Here is a 14,467-nt window from a genome sequence, read left to right as displayed (position 1 = left end):
AAAAAAAAAAAAAAAAAAGAATATGAGCATGCATTGCATATCGTTTTAGAGGAAGGGAGAATTTTGTCTACACGTGGCGAGAAAATTCAGTGCCCCTAGTTCTACCTTGAGATTTGGTCGATATGAACAATATCTTCTCGTTGCCCCTTAGAATAAAGAGGTTGGGTACGAATAATTTTGTTTTATTAAAACAGCCACTGGGTTCGAATTGCACGGAGAGAACGCGCAGGGGTTAAACATGGGGGTATATAAAGGAAAGGGATAGACCCTTCACACCATCACTCTTGAACTGGACAAATCAGGGTAAGCTATTGTATGAATGTTTTCTGTGTTTCATCTTCGGGTATGCCTGCTTGCTAGGGTTACATTAAATTTACTTATTACTTTCATCTAACGGCAAAAAATTGTTTAAATTAAGAAAATAAATGAGTAGGTCTATCTTGGACGTTTTCCCTCATGATCGCTTCGGTCACTTCCCTTTAAAAACCAAAGAAGACTTAACGGAATTGAATACTCTTTTGGAATCGGACGATAATCTCTTGGAAAATCTATTTGTAAGATATTAGATAATGGATTTAGATAATACTTATTCCCCTTTTTAATAGATTAAAAAGTGCCATTTTGATCTAGATAATACTTATTCCCCTTGTTAATAGATTATGAAGTGCCATTTTGTTTGCGGAATCGTCCTCCATGATCAAAACAATGTTCCTTTCTTAACACGCAAAATGCTAGACTATTTTTTGGAAAAAAATAAAGTTGTGAAAGAATGGTGTGAAACTTCCTTCAGAGAATCACAGCTGTCCAAGGGGATTCATGGTAATTAGGTCTACCCTCTACTAAATATTCTTTTCTGTTTTAAACTTTTTTTGGTTTTCAATATAGGTACTTTACAGTTGAAATTCAAAGGCATGGATAACTTAATTTATCAAGGGGCTGTCAATGATTGGATTACGGAAATAATAGCTGTTTAGACGCTTCCTGTGATTTTTCCGTTGATTTTTTTGGTTGGAGAAAATAAATTTTTTTTTTATGTTCTGTTTCGTAACGTATACTTTTATTCATCAAATCGATTGGAAATCGTCCTGTTTCCAGAAAAATGGGGGGCTATCAGGAATAGGGAGTGTAATTCTTGTTATCCCTAACTTTGAAAACATTATAAGGTATGAGAAACATATTTTTGTAGTGATCTTTCGTAGATAGCTTATTCCACAAGCTATTTTACCGTTCAATTTTTTTTGCTGTAGTTAAATTTAATCAGATTCTATTTTAAAAATTCTATGAAAATGACTCATGGGGAAGGTTGGCCATTTTTCCATGGGGCAAGTTGGCCAACATGGGTGCGTCTGGCAAAGTGAGGCTATTCAAATTTTCTTCTTTTTTTTCAGAAAAATGAGAAACTACGTTAGAACAACTGAAAAAGTAAAGTCCCCATCTGATGTAATTGACAGAGCAGTTGCAATGGTGTTGGATGATGGAAAATCATTGTGTAGTGTGGCTATTCTTTTTCGACATTGCTAGAAGAAGTCTAACTAGATATGTTGAAAAGAAGAAGTCAGGTCTAGAAGAACAAAACATGCCTAATAGTGTTTCTCCAACCCATCATGGGTATTCATCTGTGCGCCAGGTAACAGTTGTGTTATAGTTTATGTTTATATGAGGTTATGTGTGTAAACATTTATCGTGCATGTTTTCAACAAGGAAGATGGGACTCTGACAGCTAATTACCTTCACCCTTCAGCAGATATTTACTTTGCATTGTCCCCAATTGATGTTATAAAGCTGGCGTTTATTAGTTGCCACAAAGCTGAATCTAAAAATTCCACCTTCGTGGACTGAAAAACTTGCAGCTGGACCAGATTTGTTTGCATCATTCATGAAACGCCATCCTACCCTGGCAATAAGAAAACCTGAGGCTACTTCCCTGGCAAGAACAGTCATCATTTAACATGCACAATAGTAATTTGTTCTTTGACAAATATCAAAGAGTGTTGGTGAGAGAGAAAATTGGGCTTGAGTGCGTCTGCAACATGGACGAACTTGGTGTAACTACAGTTTCACCACCTGAGAAGATTGTAGGTCGAAAAGGCCAGAAACAAATACGTAAGTTTTTTGTAGCCTATAGCCTAGTCTTTCATTGCTTATGATTAATTATGCATACAATTTGCATTCATTTGCCATGATCAATATTTTTTAAGGAGAAAGAGGGGTGTTGGTGACGGTTGTTTGTGAAGTTTCCAGCTACGGCAATACTATTCCACCCTTCTTTGTCTTTCCTCGGTAAATACCATTATTTGTAATAAAGTTATTTGTCTTTTCTTAAATTTCTTTTTGATCTATTTCAGAGTGAATTTCAAAAATCATTTTCTCGTAGGGGGACCTCTAGGTTGCGACGGTACAGCCAACAAATCAGGTTGGATGAATGATGCTAGCATGGACCTTTGGATTAAACATTTCATTAAATTTGTTCGTCCAAGTAAGGAACGACCCGTCCTCCTTCTTCTGGACAATCACTCGTCCCACATGTTAGTCAATGCATTAAACATCGCCAAAAAAAACTATGTGCATTTTCTATCGTTACTGGCCCATTGCTCTCATAGATTGCAGCCATTGGACGTGTCTGTTTATGGTCCAATGAAAAAATACGTCAGTAGTGCTTCTGCAAGTTGGATGTTGAACAATCCCGGGAAAACAATGGCGATTTACGACATACCTGGCATTCTCAACAAGGCATTTCCTCTCTCTTCCACACCTTAAAATATTACAGCCGGATTCAAGAAAGCTGGGATTGTCCCATTCGACCGTGAAGGATTTCATGACACAGCAGATTATAACCCTGGATTTGTGACTGATGGAGCTGATCCTGAGAACGTTACTGTTTCACTTGAAATGGATTTGCCCCCTGAAAACCAACCATTTGAAGTGTCACCGTACTTTTTTGTTGATGTCGAGCTGACAATGGAACCGATTGCGGAGCCGACTGTGCTGGAACAAACTGTGGAACCGACTGTAAAGTTGAATGAAAAAACGACTGTAGAACCCACTGTTGAGGCAAATAATCCTAAGAAACGTAGTGCAAGCGGCCCAAAAGCTAATAATTCACCTACTCCTTCTTCAATTTCTTCAGCCAGTTCTTCTTCTTCTACAGCTTCAATAATTGAAGAACTACGACCTTTTCCAAAAGCTGGACCTCACACAGCTCCGAAAGCAAATAATGGTAGAAGGAAGAGAACATCTGCTGTACTCTCGGACACTCCAATCAAAGATGTAATCGAATCTAAGAAAACAGCTGTTAAAACCACAGCGGCAAGAAAAATTTTTGCATCCAAAGAACCGACCAAAACTAAACCAATCAAACCCAAACAAACAAGGAGAAAGAAAGAGAAGGGTGAATCGTTCTGCCCAGAATATGCCGGGCGTTATTCAACAACAAAAGAAGATTGGATCCATTGTTTAAACAATTGCGGTTTATGGGCATGCGAGAACTGCGTCAACGACAGATGAAAAGATGACGCAAGTTATGTTTGCTCAAATTGCTCTAAGATGGCTCTGTAGTAGGCCCTATGTCGAATGTAAGGCCAACTTACCTCAGCAATGGGACGAATGGGAGGGAGAAGGGCGTACGAAAAAAAAGGGGATCCACGTTTCCTCTTCTCCTCCATTCGTCCCGTTCTCCCTCTTCTCCCCGTTCTCGCGCTACAAAAGTCTGCAGCCATGCTGCGTTGCCAGATAAAACGGCAAAAGAAAACAGATCCGAAAGAGCCCTATACAGTAAATTTTAAACTAATGACGCTAAAATGAAATAAAAAATACTGGGGAAAACAAAACATGGGGGAATTATCTTATTTTTTAAAGATTGGAGAAAAAAACTTATACGTAAAAAACCAAAACTGCCCCAAATAGCCCCAGTCTCCCTAAAGCCCCCATATTTTTTAGTAAAAAAATTTTAAAAATTACGGAAAAAATACAGACAAATAAAACATTTTTTTTTTAAATATACATGTATTATTTTAACCCATTTTCCCCCTTCTATCCCATCTTGCGGTGTTGCCGGGATTTCTCTTTTGTTTTGTTTTTGCGGTGAGAAAATTTCGCCTTTAGGGGATGTTTACCCCTCCTACGAAAACAAAACAAAGGAGAAATTGCGGCATCACCGCGGGATAGGATAGAAGAGGGAAATGGGCTAATATGATAAAGTCAATTTTTAATTCAAAATTCACTAGGCCTATATTAAATGTGAATAAAAAATTAAATTAGCACATTTTATTTTGACCCTTTTCGCGTTGTTATAACCTAATTACTTCCCTTTTCATAGACCAGCAAAGTAACCGGATTTTGATAAGCTCTTACGGCGTGTTCCCAAACTTTTACATCCACTTATAGCTACCCTGTCCTTAAAAAGAAAAATCTGAAAGGAATTCAGGAAGTAAGCCAAACCCCATGTATACTTTTTTTAAAAATTGTTGTCCTCCGTCAAAATTTTGATTTTTGGGAACGCCGCGAAAATTGCCTTTTTACATAAGGTTCTCTCACGCGTTAACTTCGGGTAGGTACTGTATATTTTTTTATTTTTTTATTCGTAGGCTACATCCAAATACCGAGTCGACAACTCCTCGAACTTGCATGACTAAATAAAAGCGATCTCAGTTAGTTCTCGTGTATTTCTTTAAGATTTTTTATGAGATTTTTCCGTAACGGTCAATGGAAATGAATGTTTTTCGAGAACAGAAGAAACTGATGCTGAATCCACGATAAATAGGGCCTATTGCTTTCAGCATTGGAAGCCAGTCAGTTGTCGGATAATTTTAATTTTTCAACGCGTCAATAAAATTTTCAAGTGACAATCGTCAACAATATATATGTACATGTATATATACATTTATTTATTTCACGAAGAGAATCCATCTTGAAGCTCACCATACTTTCTTACAATTTCAGCCGAAGAAATCTAATAGGCCTAAGTCAATAGAAAATTGCATTTATAACTTATATAATAAATTTTGAATAAATTCAGTAAATGCAACATTGTAACACTTGATTTAAAGCGAAATTTATGATTATAGTAACATTTTTTAATTCGTAAGAAACAAAAATTCAGGGATTTTAGAATGAAAAATTATTAATATTTCACCAGAAGAAAACTAATTGGTTATAGTAATAACTTCCGTAATGTTCAATGATTTATTGCAAACTAGACTTTTTTTACCCGTGGTGGCGTTTTCCAGTTGAAAATGAATATATAGTATGAATAAAAAAATATAGGCCTAACCCGAAAGGTCGAGAATCGTAATTGCAAAACTTAAGGCTGCTGCTTTATAAATGTGTGACTAAAACCCATGCGAACCCACGTAGTCTTTAAGGGCATAATGTCGAAGTTTATCAGTCTGTTGTCATTATTTACAGCACATCAGTCTATTATAATATGCAAAATATACTTTATCGCCATGCAACATTTCCTACGCATTTCGTCTACATTATGAATAATAAACTTATTGCCACGTCAAATCACATATAGAAAAAAGTAGCAATATCACTATAGAATTCACCTGGGTACGTGTCGAAGTTTCCTGAAGTTTCTCGTTTAGAAGTTTGAATATAAAAAGAAATAAAAACTCTTTTATGCTAGAAAATGCCGTTTTCCATCACAGGGCGAACTCCGAGCTGCCATTGTGGAATAGGCTTTGGAAATGATTGGATCGTGGAGTCGATCGTATTCGTTTCGAACAGTACGGTAACGACGACTAGCATAGCGAATATTGCGGACTAGCCTTTTCAGTATTTCACTGACGGTTTCTGTTTGATTTTGCCAGTAGGTTGACAAAGTATTGTTCGAACTACTTAAAGACATTTGTGAAGAAGAAGTAGTTTCCTGAAAAATCAACTGATCTTTTAATTACAATAACAACGCTTCAGCACTATTTATTTTTCCACATCCAGCTATGTGTGATTTCTACCAACTGAATCGTCTGGGCTGAAAGAGGCCATCTTTATACGCTTCGCGTGGGGTGTTCCTCATTTTAAGCTGTTTATGTGTACCAACACATTATTGCAACCATGTAAGGACGAGCTGCTTAAAACTTTGCTATGCGCTGCGTATATGTAATGGGATGAATTGGCTTAGTCTACTTTCGTACCTCTTGAAATCCAATTAAAGGCTATACTCGAAAACTGTTCGAAAACCGTAGAGTGATATATTCCGTCTACGCCAACTTTACTCGTCCGCCAAAAGCTCTGCAAGTTTAAGACTTCTTGAATCCGCGTTGTCGTAACTCCAGTTCATGCGGTGTCTGCGTGACGCCATAATAACTGAACTGAATATTAATGTGCATGCATGTATATCACAGCGAGTGGCCATAATAGGATGCTTATTGCGTATTGTCTGCATGCTGTGTAAATTGAAATCTGTTGATTGCAGTATACTACTGAATGTATAAAAGTCTTGATTTAAATTTTGGTTTTTACCATAAGGAGTGCGTTACTCTATTATTATACGGTCGATAAATTAAAATAAATTTCCACTGTGCCTTTTATTTTACAATGAATGAAGCTGAAAACGAAAATTACGGTAAATGCTGACGATTTCTAGCGAGATTTCTAGCAGCCTACAGTATCATCTATACAGGCTAATTAATAGAAGCTTTATATACATAACCACCGGTATAAACCATTTTCTTTCACAGATTTACAATAATAATTGTTTAGCCTACTACTTTTTTTTCTATTTAAAAATAAATTTAAACTGGGGCGGTTCTGGTTCATTTCCTAATATTTTATTGATATTATTTAAGTTATTTAGCTTATAACTAATCGTCTTGACTGAAATTTTAAATTTTAGTTTAATTTATTTTAGTACCGCTGCATAAGCTTTGCATCAACAGTGCCATTGTAGCGGATTTTTTAGGTACTAAAATTTAAAAAATCAATCAGTCACTGGCGCGGTCAGTGGTCTGATTGATTAATAAAATTCTTTCGTATAATATAATACGTATTTCAAATCAGATGTTCGAATAACACTGTAAAAATATATTTTCAACGCTATTTTTATTCATAATTTGAGGTTCCGTTGTATATTTTTATGCTCTTATTATATGTCGATAGAATGAAGGAAGAAAACTAGTCGTCGCTCTAGCTGTCAATCTTTATTGGGGATGGTTTGTTCCTCCTAAACCACTTAATGAGAATTGGATGCTAAGATGTTGAGGGAAATTTGAATTTGGAGTATTTATTTCCGTGCGCTGGAGAGAGACGTTGGGAGAGTGGTTAAGGGACTATCGTCAATATTGGGATCGATCCAATCACGCCCCAGGTAATTACGGCGAAGAAACCAGTTTAAGTTTGCCCGTCCCTTCATCCCTATCAGTTCAGGTGAAAAACCTTTAGAATCAACAACAGGACGATTAAAAGTTTTGAAACTCTTTTAATTGTATAATAAAATGATGTGTCAGCTTTTATACCATCGCCCAGTTAAATTTTTTTTTTATTGGAAATTTAAATTGTCAGGTATCCATACACTGGTCGTCCACATATACCAGTCGATTCGAATTTACGGACGCCCTGACGAAAGGGCATGGAAAACTCGTTTTGATAGCAAGATTTACAGAAAAATAAATTTTTATTTATTGATTTTTCTTTGCTCTCTTTAAAAGAAAACACGAGGTTTAGAATATTTTCAAAACTACAGTCCATATTTTTCTCTGGGGCTTTGGCTACTGGGATGTTTTTCCTCAGGCGCTGCTGGCGAGTGACGAGTAGTCACAATAAGATCGGAGATCCTGTTATATGACCGACTATGACAAGAATAAGGGCAGCACAAAACTTCGTTGTAGTTTTTTTATACAACCCTAATACGATGAGTTCATAGCTTCACATCTTCAGCTGTACTGTTCCCTTAAGCAACCGCACAGATTGTCGTTCTATTTCAGATAGGTAATTAATGTTAAACATTTTTTCATCCATAAGCCTACTGAAATGTCATTTCGAAAATGTAAGCTGTCATTTACAGCGATTTACAGATGGATATTTTTTTGTCGTGGCAACTGGTAGTTACATCGATTCTTTTTCTGACAAGTGTTGCTTACTCGGAATTGGAATTATCCGAATTATTTGATCCCCCAATCGATTCTAGCCCATACTACCAAACTCTTAAGGATAAAACGGCAATTAAATTCTCCTCCATGCTGTACAAATCTGTCTGTGTCAATATTTACGACAGTCAAACCACTTCAAACAACAAGAAAATCTATTTCTTTTCGCCGATCGCTCTCCTAAATAACTTGGACGTCGCTTCTATTCACAATCTAACGGTTCCCCAGGTCAGTGTCGGTTTTTCAATTTGGAATCAAGAAGTCAGAAAAGAAGTCACCGAACACCTCAACCAGCTACTCAGTGAAAAAATCGAGCCCAGTCACGTGAAAGTCCTTCCCTTCAACAGTGTTAGGCTGACCAGCAAAGTGCAATCTGCTGATTTCTCAATGACCAATGAGTGGCTCCCGTATGGCAATCAGCAATTACTCAGGTTTACCTTGATTTGTCCGACACGGGAAGATTGCAATCGAGTGAAAAGTGAAATGGAAATCAACCCTAAACAATTTGAGCATTTGCAACTTGATTTCAAACCTCAGTTGAAGGATGGTATGGTAGGCCTACGATGTTTTTTGGTTTTTAATTTTTTGTTTTAACTATAAATTTATAAAATAAGATGATTCGCTAAATTTTATTTCCATTTCTTAAAAAATTTGTTTCAATGATGGACTATAAAGGAATAGCTCCGAAAGATTTTTCAACACAAGTGGAAGGTATTTAATTGAAAATTTCACGACATAAAATTATAGAAGGATGAAGGAAAACATTGAAATATTTTTAGAATTAAAAAGAAAAATTGAAGAAACCAATTTGAATTTCGACAAAGAATTGAAAAGTAATTTAAAGATTTTGCAAAATAGGAATTTTAATTTAATTTAAGTTAACGCTACATAATTTAAAAATACAGAATTTTCAGATGCTTCTGATGACGTCGCTGAAAAATTTTACAGCATGTTGCAAGGTTATCCCACACTAATTGAAAAAAATAGGCTAGAAAAATTTTAATTTGGAAATCATTTGAATCGTCAGAAACGAAACAAGAATTATTGGGAAACATCGAAAACAAATTTGAAAAAGAGCTAGACGCCATAAGGGATGGTAACATAAAATAAAACTGGTGAATCATTAATGAGCTATGAATTAAAATTCGATCAATATTATTGTAGGATATTTGGAAAATTTACGAAAATCAGAAGCAGCATCTCAAGTTGCCACGGACATTTTGAAAAAAGAACTACATGGTTTTTTGTCGATCTACATAAAGAAGAGGAATTAATTGAAGAACAATTTTGTTATAAATTTCAGTTACCAAAAAGGAATTTGCAGCAACTTCACAAATGTTAGCAGATAAAATCAAAGTCACGGAAGAAAATCTGGCAGATAATTTTTATTATTAGCCTAATCAGTAATGCCTAGTGAAAGACGTTTAAAAAAATTCTGAAACAATTCTACCTGTTTCGGATGGGTTTGCAGTTGCATTGCAGAATTTAGAAATCACGAAAAATGAGCTTACACATACGAATGGAATAGTCAAGAAATTGTCGGCAAAATTAAACGGTAATTGTGAGTAATGATTGAATTCGAAAAAATTAAAGGCAAGCGATAAATTTTACATCAATTAAAGAAAAAAAATTTCTAAAGTTGTTATTTATATTCTTCATAAATAATTCGCGCGATTAAATTTCATTTTTCATATTTTAATTATTTTCATATTTTCAAATGCTACCGTTCAGAAACTTTAAGTGATTTGGAAACTGCAACGACAAACTTGGCCTCAGCAACGAGAACGCAATTGAACAGTACAAAGTCTGCTATTGCGGATTTGACAAGAAAATCAAATGGTAATTAATTTTAAAATTCGGTCAAATAAATTTCTAAAATTATAAAGAATGCTACGAATTTGTTATTTTATGAAACAAAAACCGTGTTTTTTATCTCAATTTATTTTAACTGCGAGAGCAGAAGAAACCTTGTGGTGCCATTTTGTATGTGAAAACTAATTTTACAATTTTACAATGTATTGAATTGGTTTAGTGGCACAAAGGAATTAAGTTTAAAGCCACCGTTCAAGTTGAGAATAAAATAATTTGAATTTTCTTTCAACAGCCCAACCAAGTGAAATAGTTGACATTGGCCAAATGCCTACCTCCTGTGCGGATCTGCTGAGAACGGGACATAAACTGAGCGGATTCTTTTTGGTGAAAGGATTGAAAAAGATGGAAATGGTTTACTGTAAATTTTATCCTAATGGAAATGGTACTACGACGTGTTCATATTTCCGAGTTATTGTTATTTGCCCATTAATTATTTTATTTGCCCAGATTTTCAAAAATGGATCGGATATGCCGACGTCAAATCAGCGACTGTTCATTTCTACGCCCAGAGAATCAAGTCATATTCCACAGAATCAACTCCGATTCGTTCGATTTCGCTCGGACGAACGAGGGAAATGCCATGGATTTGACATCGGGAATATTCACTGCTCCGCGACCCGGAATTTATTTCTTTTCATTCACGGGACTGGCGAATTTTCCATACTCATCATCTGTTGTCTATTTCGGAGTTGGTCTTTATTTGAACGGGGTTCGAATCGGGTTAGGTTACGTTGAAGAGGCAAACACCGCCGCTGGTCAATCAAGTCCATTAACCCTCCAGTCGACGCAGAACTTGAAAAAAGGCGATCGGGTCTGGGTGCAGATTTATTTCTTGTCAGTGGGCGTGAAATTGCTTGACAGCAGTAACCACTACACCCATTTTACTGGTTTCATGTTGGAGGAGGAAATTGTCGCGTCCTTATGAGTGCCGATCATTCGAAATGCGCAAAATGCAATAACGTGACAACAAAATACATGATTAGCTGCTGATGATTGACAGAGTTTTTGTAAAGTTATTATTGGATTATATTAAGGGGAAATGGGGAATGTAAAGAGATTTATTCAATTCTATTTTGTTCAGGAGTGGGACTTCATCAAGCAAGCCTACAAATTTTTAACTGTGTATGCAAACAGATTTAATGAATAAATTCAAACTAATTTTCAAGTTTGAGGTAAGTTTGAAAAAATTTGAAAAATGTAGGCGTGGCAAGTAAAAATCCGATTTCGATTGCCAGATTTGATGTGAAACGAATTTGTAAATCCGGCACTGCCGCATGAGGGAAAAAAACAGATGACAATCGGTAAACTTAGCAACGGGACGAGAAACGGACGAGTTTGTTCGGGTGCCGGTTTATTCACAATTTAAATGTTGTATAAAATTTCGAAAGAATAGAATATCACAATGTCTTTTAATTTAACTTCCAATCAGCCCTCTCAACCGTCAGCCTTTGGAACGCCGTCGTTCGGAAAGTAAATATTCAATTATTTAGACTGCACTTATACTCTTGTCTGTGAGTAACATGCTTTTTGGTGTTTTAGTCCAGCACCTACAAATTCTTCATTCTCCTTTGGTTCTGGCCCTGCAACTTTAACAAGTAGTGCTGCTCCTTTTTCATTTGGAACCACTACAGCTCCACAGCAAACTGGAGGTTTTCAAATGGGTACTAGTAATGCATCTTCAACAGGCGGTTTTGGCTTTGGATCCACATCACAGGCACCGGCTTTCAGCTTCTCCAGTGCTCCCCTGAATACAGGAACTGCCACAAAGTCAATGACTGGAGCTCCTTTTGGATTCGGTGCACCAAGCTCAACTGGTAACTTACAAGGAACTAGAATATTTAGTTTTTAAAAAGCAGCATTATTCCCCATAATAACAGGAAAACAAAGATTTACATTCTAGAGTTTTAAAAAATATTGATGGCTTAATTTTCATGTTTTTTTGGAAAATGACCACCTTAAAAACCAAACAATTATTTTGATGAATGAAAGACTGTGAAAACCTAAAATTAATGGAAAGCAGCTGATTGGTTGAATTTTGCAAGATTTTGATCAATTAGTTTTTGTTTGGTGTTGCCATAGAACAGTGGGGTCGCTGCAATAGTTTAAAATTTGTTTCCATTTGAAGTAACTTTCAACTGATTGCTTTTATAGGATTTGGATTGGGTGCAGCTTCAAGTGCTCCTTTTACTGGGCTCACAACTAATGTGATATCTACCACAACAACAGCCCCCTCTCTTGGTCTTGGGGGTATCAATTCAACTACATTTGGAGGTGATCTTTCTGGTAGGCTTATATATTTCAAATATTCATCTGTACAAAACTGATTTTCATCCTTTGAAATCTAGCATCCAACTCACAAGGAAAATCTGATTCAAAAGCTTTTAATGAAATGCCTGTACCTGCCGAAATCTCTCAATCTGTTGAAGAATTCAAGTAAGTAAAGACGGCCAGGGTATTTATATAGTTCTCACAATCACTGACAGTGTATTCAATCTGTAGAAAACATGTGAAGGAACAGAAAGCCAAAAAGGACGAAGTTAGTCGAGGCAGTAACAAGGCCCCAGAAAAAGTGGGCGAGGAGGTTGAAACTTTGAAGAATATCCTCTCCAACCTGGCCAATAACATCCAGCAGCATTCCGCATTGGTCCACAAATTGAAGCATGATGTAGCACTTGTAAGACGCATCACGTCTCATTTGAAAGCAAAGCAAGATTTTAATTTCTTTCAACTTGTTTCAGGAAATTAAAAATGCTGAAATCGCCCAGCGTACAAAAGAAACAGCACCCAGTATGCAGCTCGACAATACGGCGCCTCTTGAATACTTTATGCGTTTAGTGACTGATTTCGAGCAGCGAATGCAGTTTTACAAGTACTTTCGTATTCTCATTTGTGCCTAAGCATTCACTAAAATTATTCTCCGTCTAGGCAACAAATCGAAGACACGGAGAGGAATCTGCTGGCCATGACCAAACAGCATGCATTGACTCCTCAAGGTAATTTTCCATCCCAATGTCTTCAGACTGATGAAATTTAAATTATTCATATCTTAGAACTGATGGGGACTATGAAAAAGTTGCACGAGGCATTTGTTTTGTTGGCTGGACGTGTCCACATGATTCACACTTCGCTTCAAAACTACAAAGACGATTATTTGACGTACCGACGACGGGTTCTGAACGACCCCACTGATATTTTCGCCTCAAAGAGCCACGCCCCTTCGAAATCGGTGCTGGTGAGCCAATTGAACAAGATCGGCAGTGGGCCGTCCCCATTTGGAGGTAAAGAGTCCGAACAAAAACAAACTTTGAGCTTTCAGATTAGTAGTTCACGCACTGTAAATTCTTGTTGGTGATGCGTCATCATATCATAGGTACCTCGGATCCGCTTTCTCGGACATTAAGCCACCTTACCAACGCTGTTCAAGGTTCTGGTGCAGGTTTAAGTGGTGGCACTAGTGGTGGTCTCAGCTTTGGCTCCTCATTAGCTAGTAGTAGTAATCCAGGTAGTCTATCGTTCGGGACACCAAGCCGCCCGGCAGGTACTACAACATCTTTGACCAAAGAGTGGACCATTTTTCAATAAACCACCTTACTTTTGATGGTTTCACATACTGTATAATATTTCCCCCTTAGCAAAATGTTTGGAATGTTTTTTTTCTTTTCCTCTTTGATTTCGTTATTTTTGATTTTGTTTTTCCTTATTTTTGTTTTCTTTTCGTTTGTGTTGTCGGTTTCTTTTAGGTTTTTTCGGTAGCTCTGCGCAGTCGCTGCAGTCAGCCAACTCGAGTTTCCAGCTGCAAAGCCCTCCTCCCGGCAATAAAAGGAACAAGCGCTAAATTTACTCTTAAAAACTCTGTTCTCTCTCTCTCCTCAAGATTCTTACTGTAAACATCCGTTTTTGAATAAACGATAATTCCCATCTTTCCCTTACTTCTTTTACTTTCTCGAGTGTTTTATTTTTTGTTTCCCCCCTCTCAAAGTTGCCCGATAAAATAATTCCGGGAATAAGAAAAGAAGGCCGGTTTGTGTTTTCACTACAAGATTATCCAAAAAGTTTTGGGTTGCCGAGCGGAGCAAGTGCCAGGTTCCGCATATAAGAAAGTTTTGTTTTTCTTATATTTCCCGGGCAAAAAAACCAAAAGTTTTTTTGTTGTAGACGATATATATATCGTTGAAAACGTAGTTGTAGAAAAATGAATCAATAAAGCAGTGCGTACGTACATTCCTCTCGTATAAAAGAAAATAAAAAGAACCTTTTACGTAAAATGCGTCGTAGGGTAGTGATTTGCTTTGTACTCCGTCAACTGTTGCCCAGAAGGTATGTCCTTTATATGACAGTGGAGAGAGATATACCTGGGGAAAAAGGAACTAGTGGTGCATGACGTCGATAGTCCCAACACGACGACTATGTAGCGCGCCCAGCAGCAGTTGCGGCAGAGAGATATTGATTTCCGTTCCAGGGGCCAGAGTTTCGATCGCTGAAAATTGGTCTTTCACGGGAAACCAGTTGGT

General features: G+C 36.9%; 2 protein-coding genes and 1 long non-coding RNA gene across 7 annotated transcripts; 2 read left to right on the top strand and 1 right to left on the bottom strand.

The window, feature by feature from the left end:
• Nucleotides 1-4,641: 4,641 nt before the first annotated feature.
• LOC124200497 lies at nt 4,642-6,215 on the bottom strand. The gene is made up of 2 exons (XR_006877331.1): nt 5,547-6,215; nt 4,642-4,957 (listed from the first exon to the last, which is right to left on the bottom strand). It is a non-coding gene; the product is annotated as an uncharacterized LOC124200497 (long non-coding RNA).
• A 1,569-nt stretch (nt 6,216-7,784) lies between these two features.
• Nucleotides 7,785-10,949, top strand: LOC124200496. Of its 3 annotated transcripts, XM_046596762.1 has the most exons (13): nt 7,822-7,926; nt 7,990-8,039; nt 8,126-8,631; nt 8,760-8,795; nt 8,864-8,917; nt 8,990-9,043; nt 9,112-9,180; nt 9,249-9,323; nt 9,388-9,462; nt 9,567-9,639; nt 9,816-9,923; nt 10,189-10,338; nt 10,404-10,949. In XM_046596762.1, the coding sequence occupies exons 3-10, from the start codon at nt 8,175-8,177 to the stop codon at nt 9,587-9,589; spliced, it is 843 nt and encodes a 280-aa protein (XP_046452718.1). In that variant the 5' UTR covers nt 7,822-7,926; nt 7,990-8,039; nt 8,126-8,174; the 3' UTR covers nt 9,590-9,639; nt 9,816-9,923; nt 10,189-10,338; nt 10,404-10,949. The 3 variants fall into 3 exon arrangements, with proteins under 3 accessions (XP_046452717.1, XP_046452716.1, XP_046452718.1); XM_046596761.1 differs by having other exon boundaries at nt 7,785-7,926; nt 7,990-8,631; nt 9,826-9,923; XM_046596760.1 differs by having other exon boundaries at nt 7,785-7,926; nt 7,990-8,631.
• A 293-nt stretch (nt 10,950-11,242) lies between these two features.
• On the top strand, nt 11,243-13,885 carry LOC124200495 (nucleoporin p58/p45-like). 3 transcript variants are annotated; one of them, XM_046596757.1, is made up of 10 exons: nt 11,244-11,426; nt 11,496-11,770; nt 12,108-12,239; nt 12,302-12,389; nt 12,456-12,630; nt 12,695-12,825; nt 12,882-12,949; nt 13,007-13,234; nt 13,327-13,494; nt 13,697-13,885. In XM_046596757.1, exons 1-10 carry the CDS (start codon nt 11,359-11,361, stop codon nt 13,789-13,791), a joined length of 1,428 nt encoding a protein of 475 aa, XP_046452713.1. In that variant the 5' UTR covers nt 11,244-11,358; the 3' UTR covers nt 13,792-13,885. The 3 variants fall into 3 exon arrangements, with proteins under 3 accessions (XP_046452715.1, XP_046452713.1, XP_046452714.1); XM_046596758.1 differs by having other exon boundaries at nt 13,683-13,885; XM_046596759.1 differs by lacking the exon at nt 13,327-13,494 and having other exon boundaries at nt 11,243-11,426.
• Nucleotides 13,886-14,467: the final 582 nt, after the last annotated feature.

The sequence above is a fragment of the Daphnia pulex genome, chromosome 8, assembly GCF_021134715.1.
Source record: "Daphnia pulex isolate KAP4 chromosome 8, ASM2113471v1".
In the NCBI taxonomy this organism is placed as follows: domain Eukaryota; kingdom Metazoa; phylum Arthropoda; class Branchiopoda; order Diplostraca; family Daphniidae; genus Daphnia; species Daphnia pulex.
The sequence above is the reverse complement of the archived record's forward strand: the minus strand, read 5'-3'. Positions and strand labels throughout refer to the sequence as shown.

Excerpts from the sequence above, each read along its gene's own strand:
- LOC124200496 (XM_046596761.1), top strand. The coding sequence starts at position 8,013 with ATGGATATTTTTTTGTCGTGGCAACTGGTAGTTACATCGATTCTTTTT. Across the intron at positions 9,044-9,111 it reads ATTTTACAGCATGTTGCAAG|AAACGAAACAAGAATTATTG; the intron begins GTTATCCCACAC and ends TTGAATCGTCAG. Across the intron at positions 9,324-9,387 it reads TTTGAAAAAAGAACTACATG|TTACCAAAAAGGAATTTGCA; the intron begins GTTTTTTGTCGA and ends TATAAATTTCAG.
- LOC124200495 (XM_046596757.1), top strand. The coding sequence starts at position 11,359 with ATGTCTTTTAATTTAACTTCCAATCAGCCCTCTCAACCGTCAGCCTTT. Across the intron at positions 12,631-12,694 it reads TGAAGCATGATGTAGCACTT|GAAATTAAAAATGCTGAAAT; the intron begins GTAAGACGCATC and ends AACTTGTTTCAG. Across the intron at positions 12,950-13,006 it reads GCATGCATTGACTCCTCAAG|AACTGATGGGGACTATGAAA; the intron begins GTAATTTTCCAT and ends TTCATATCTTAG.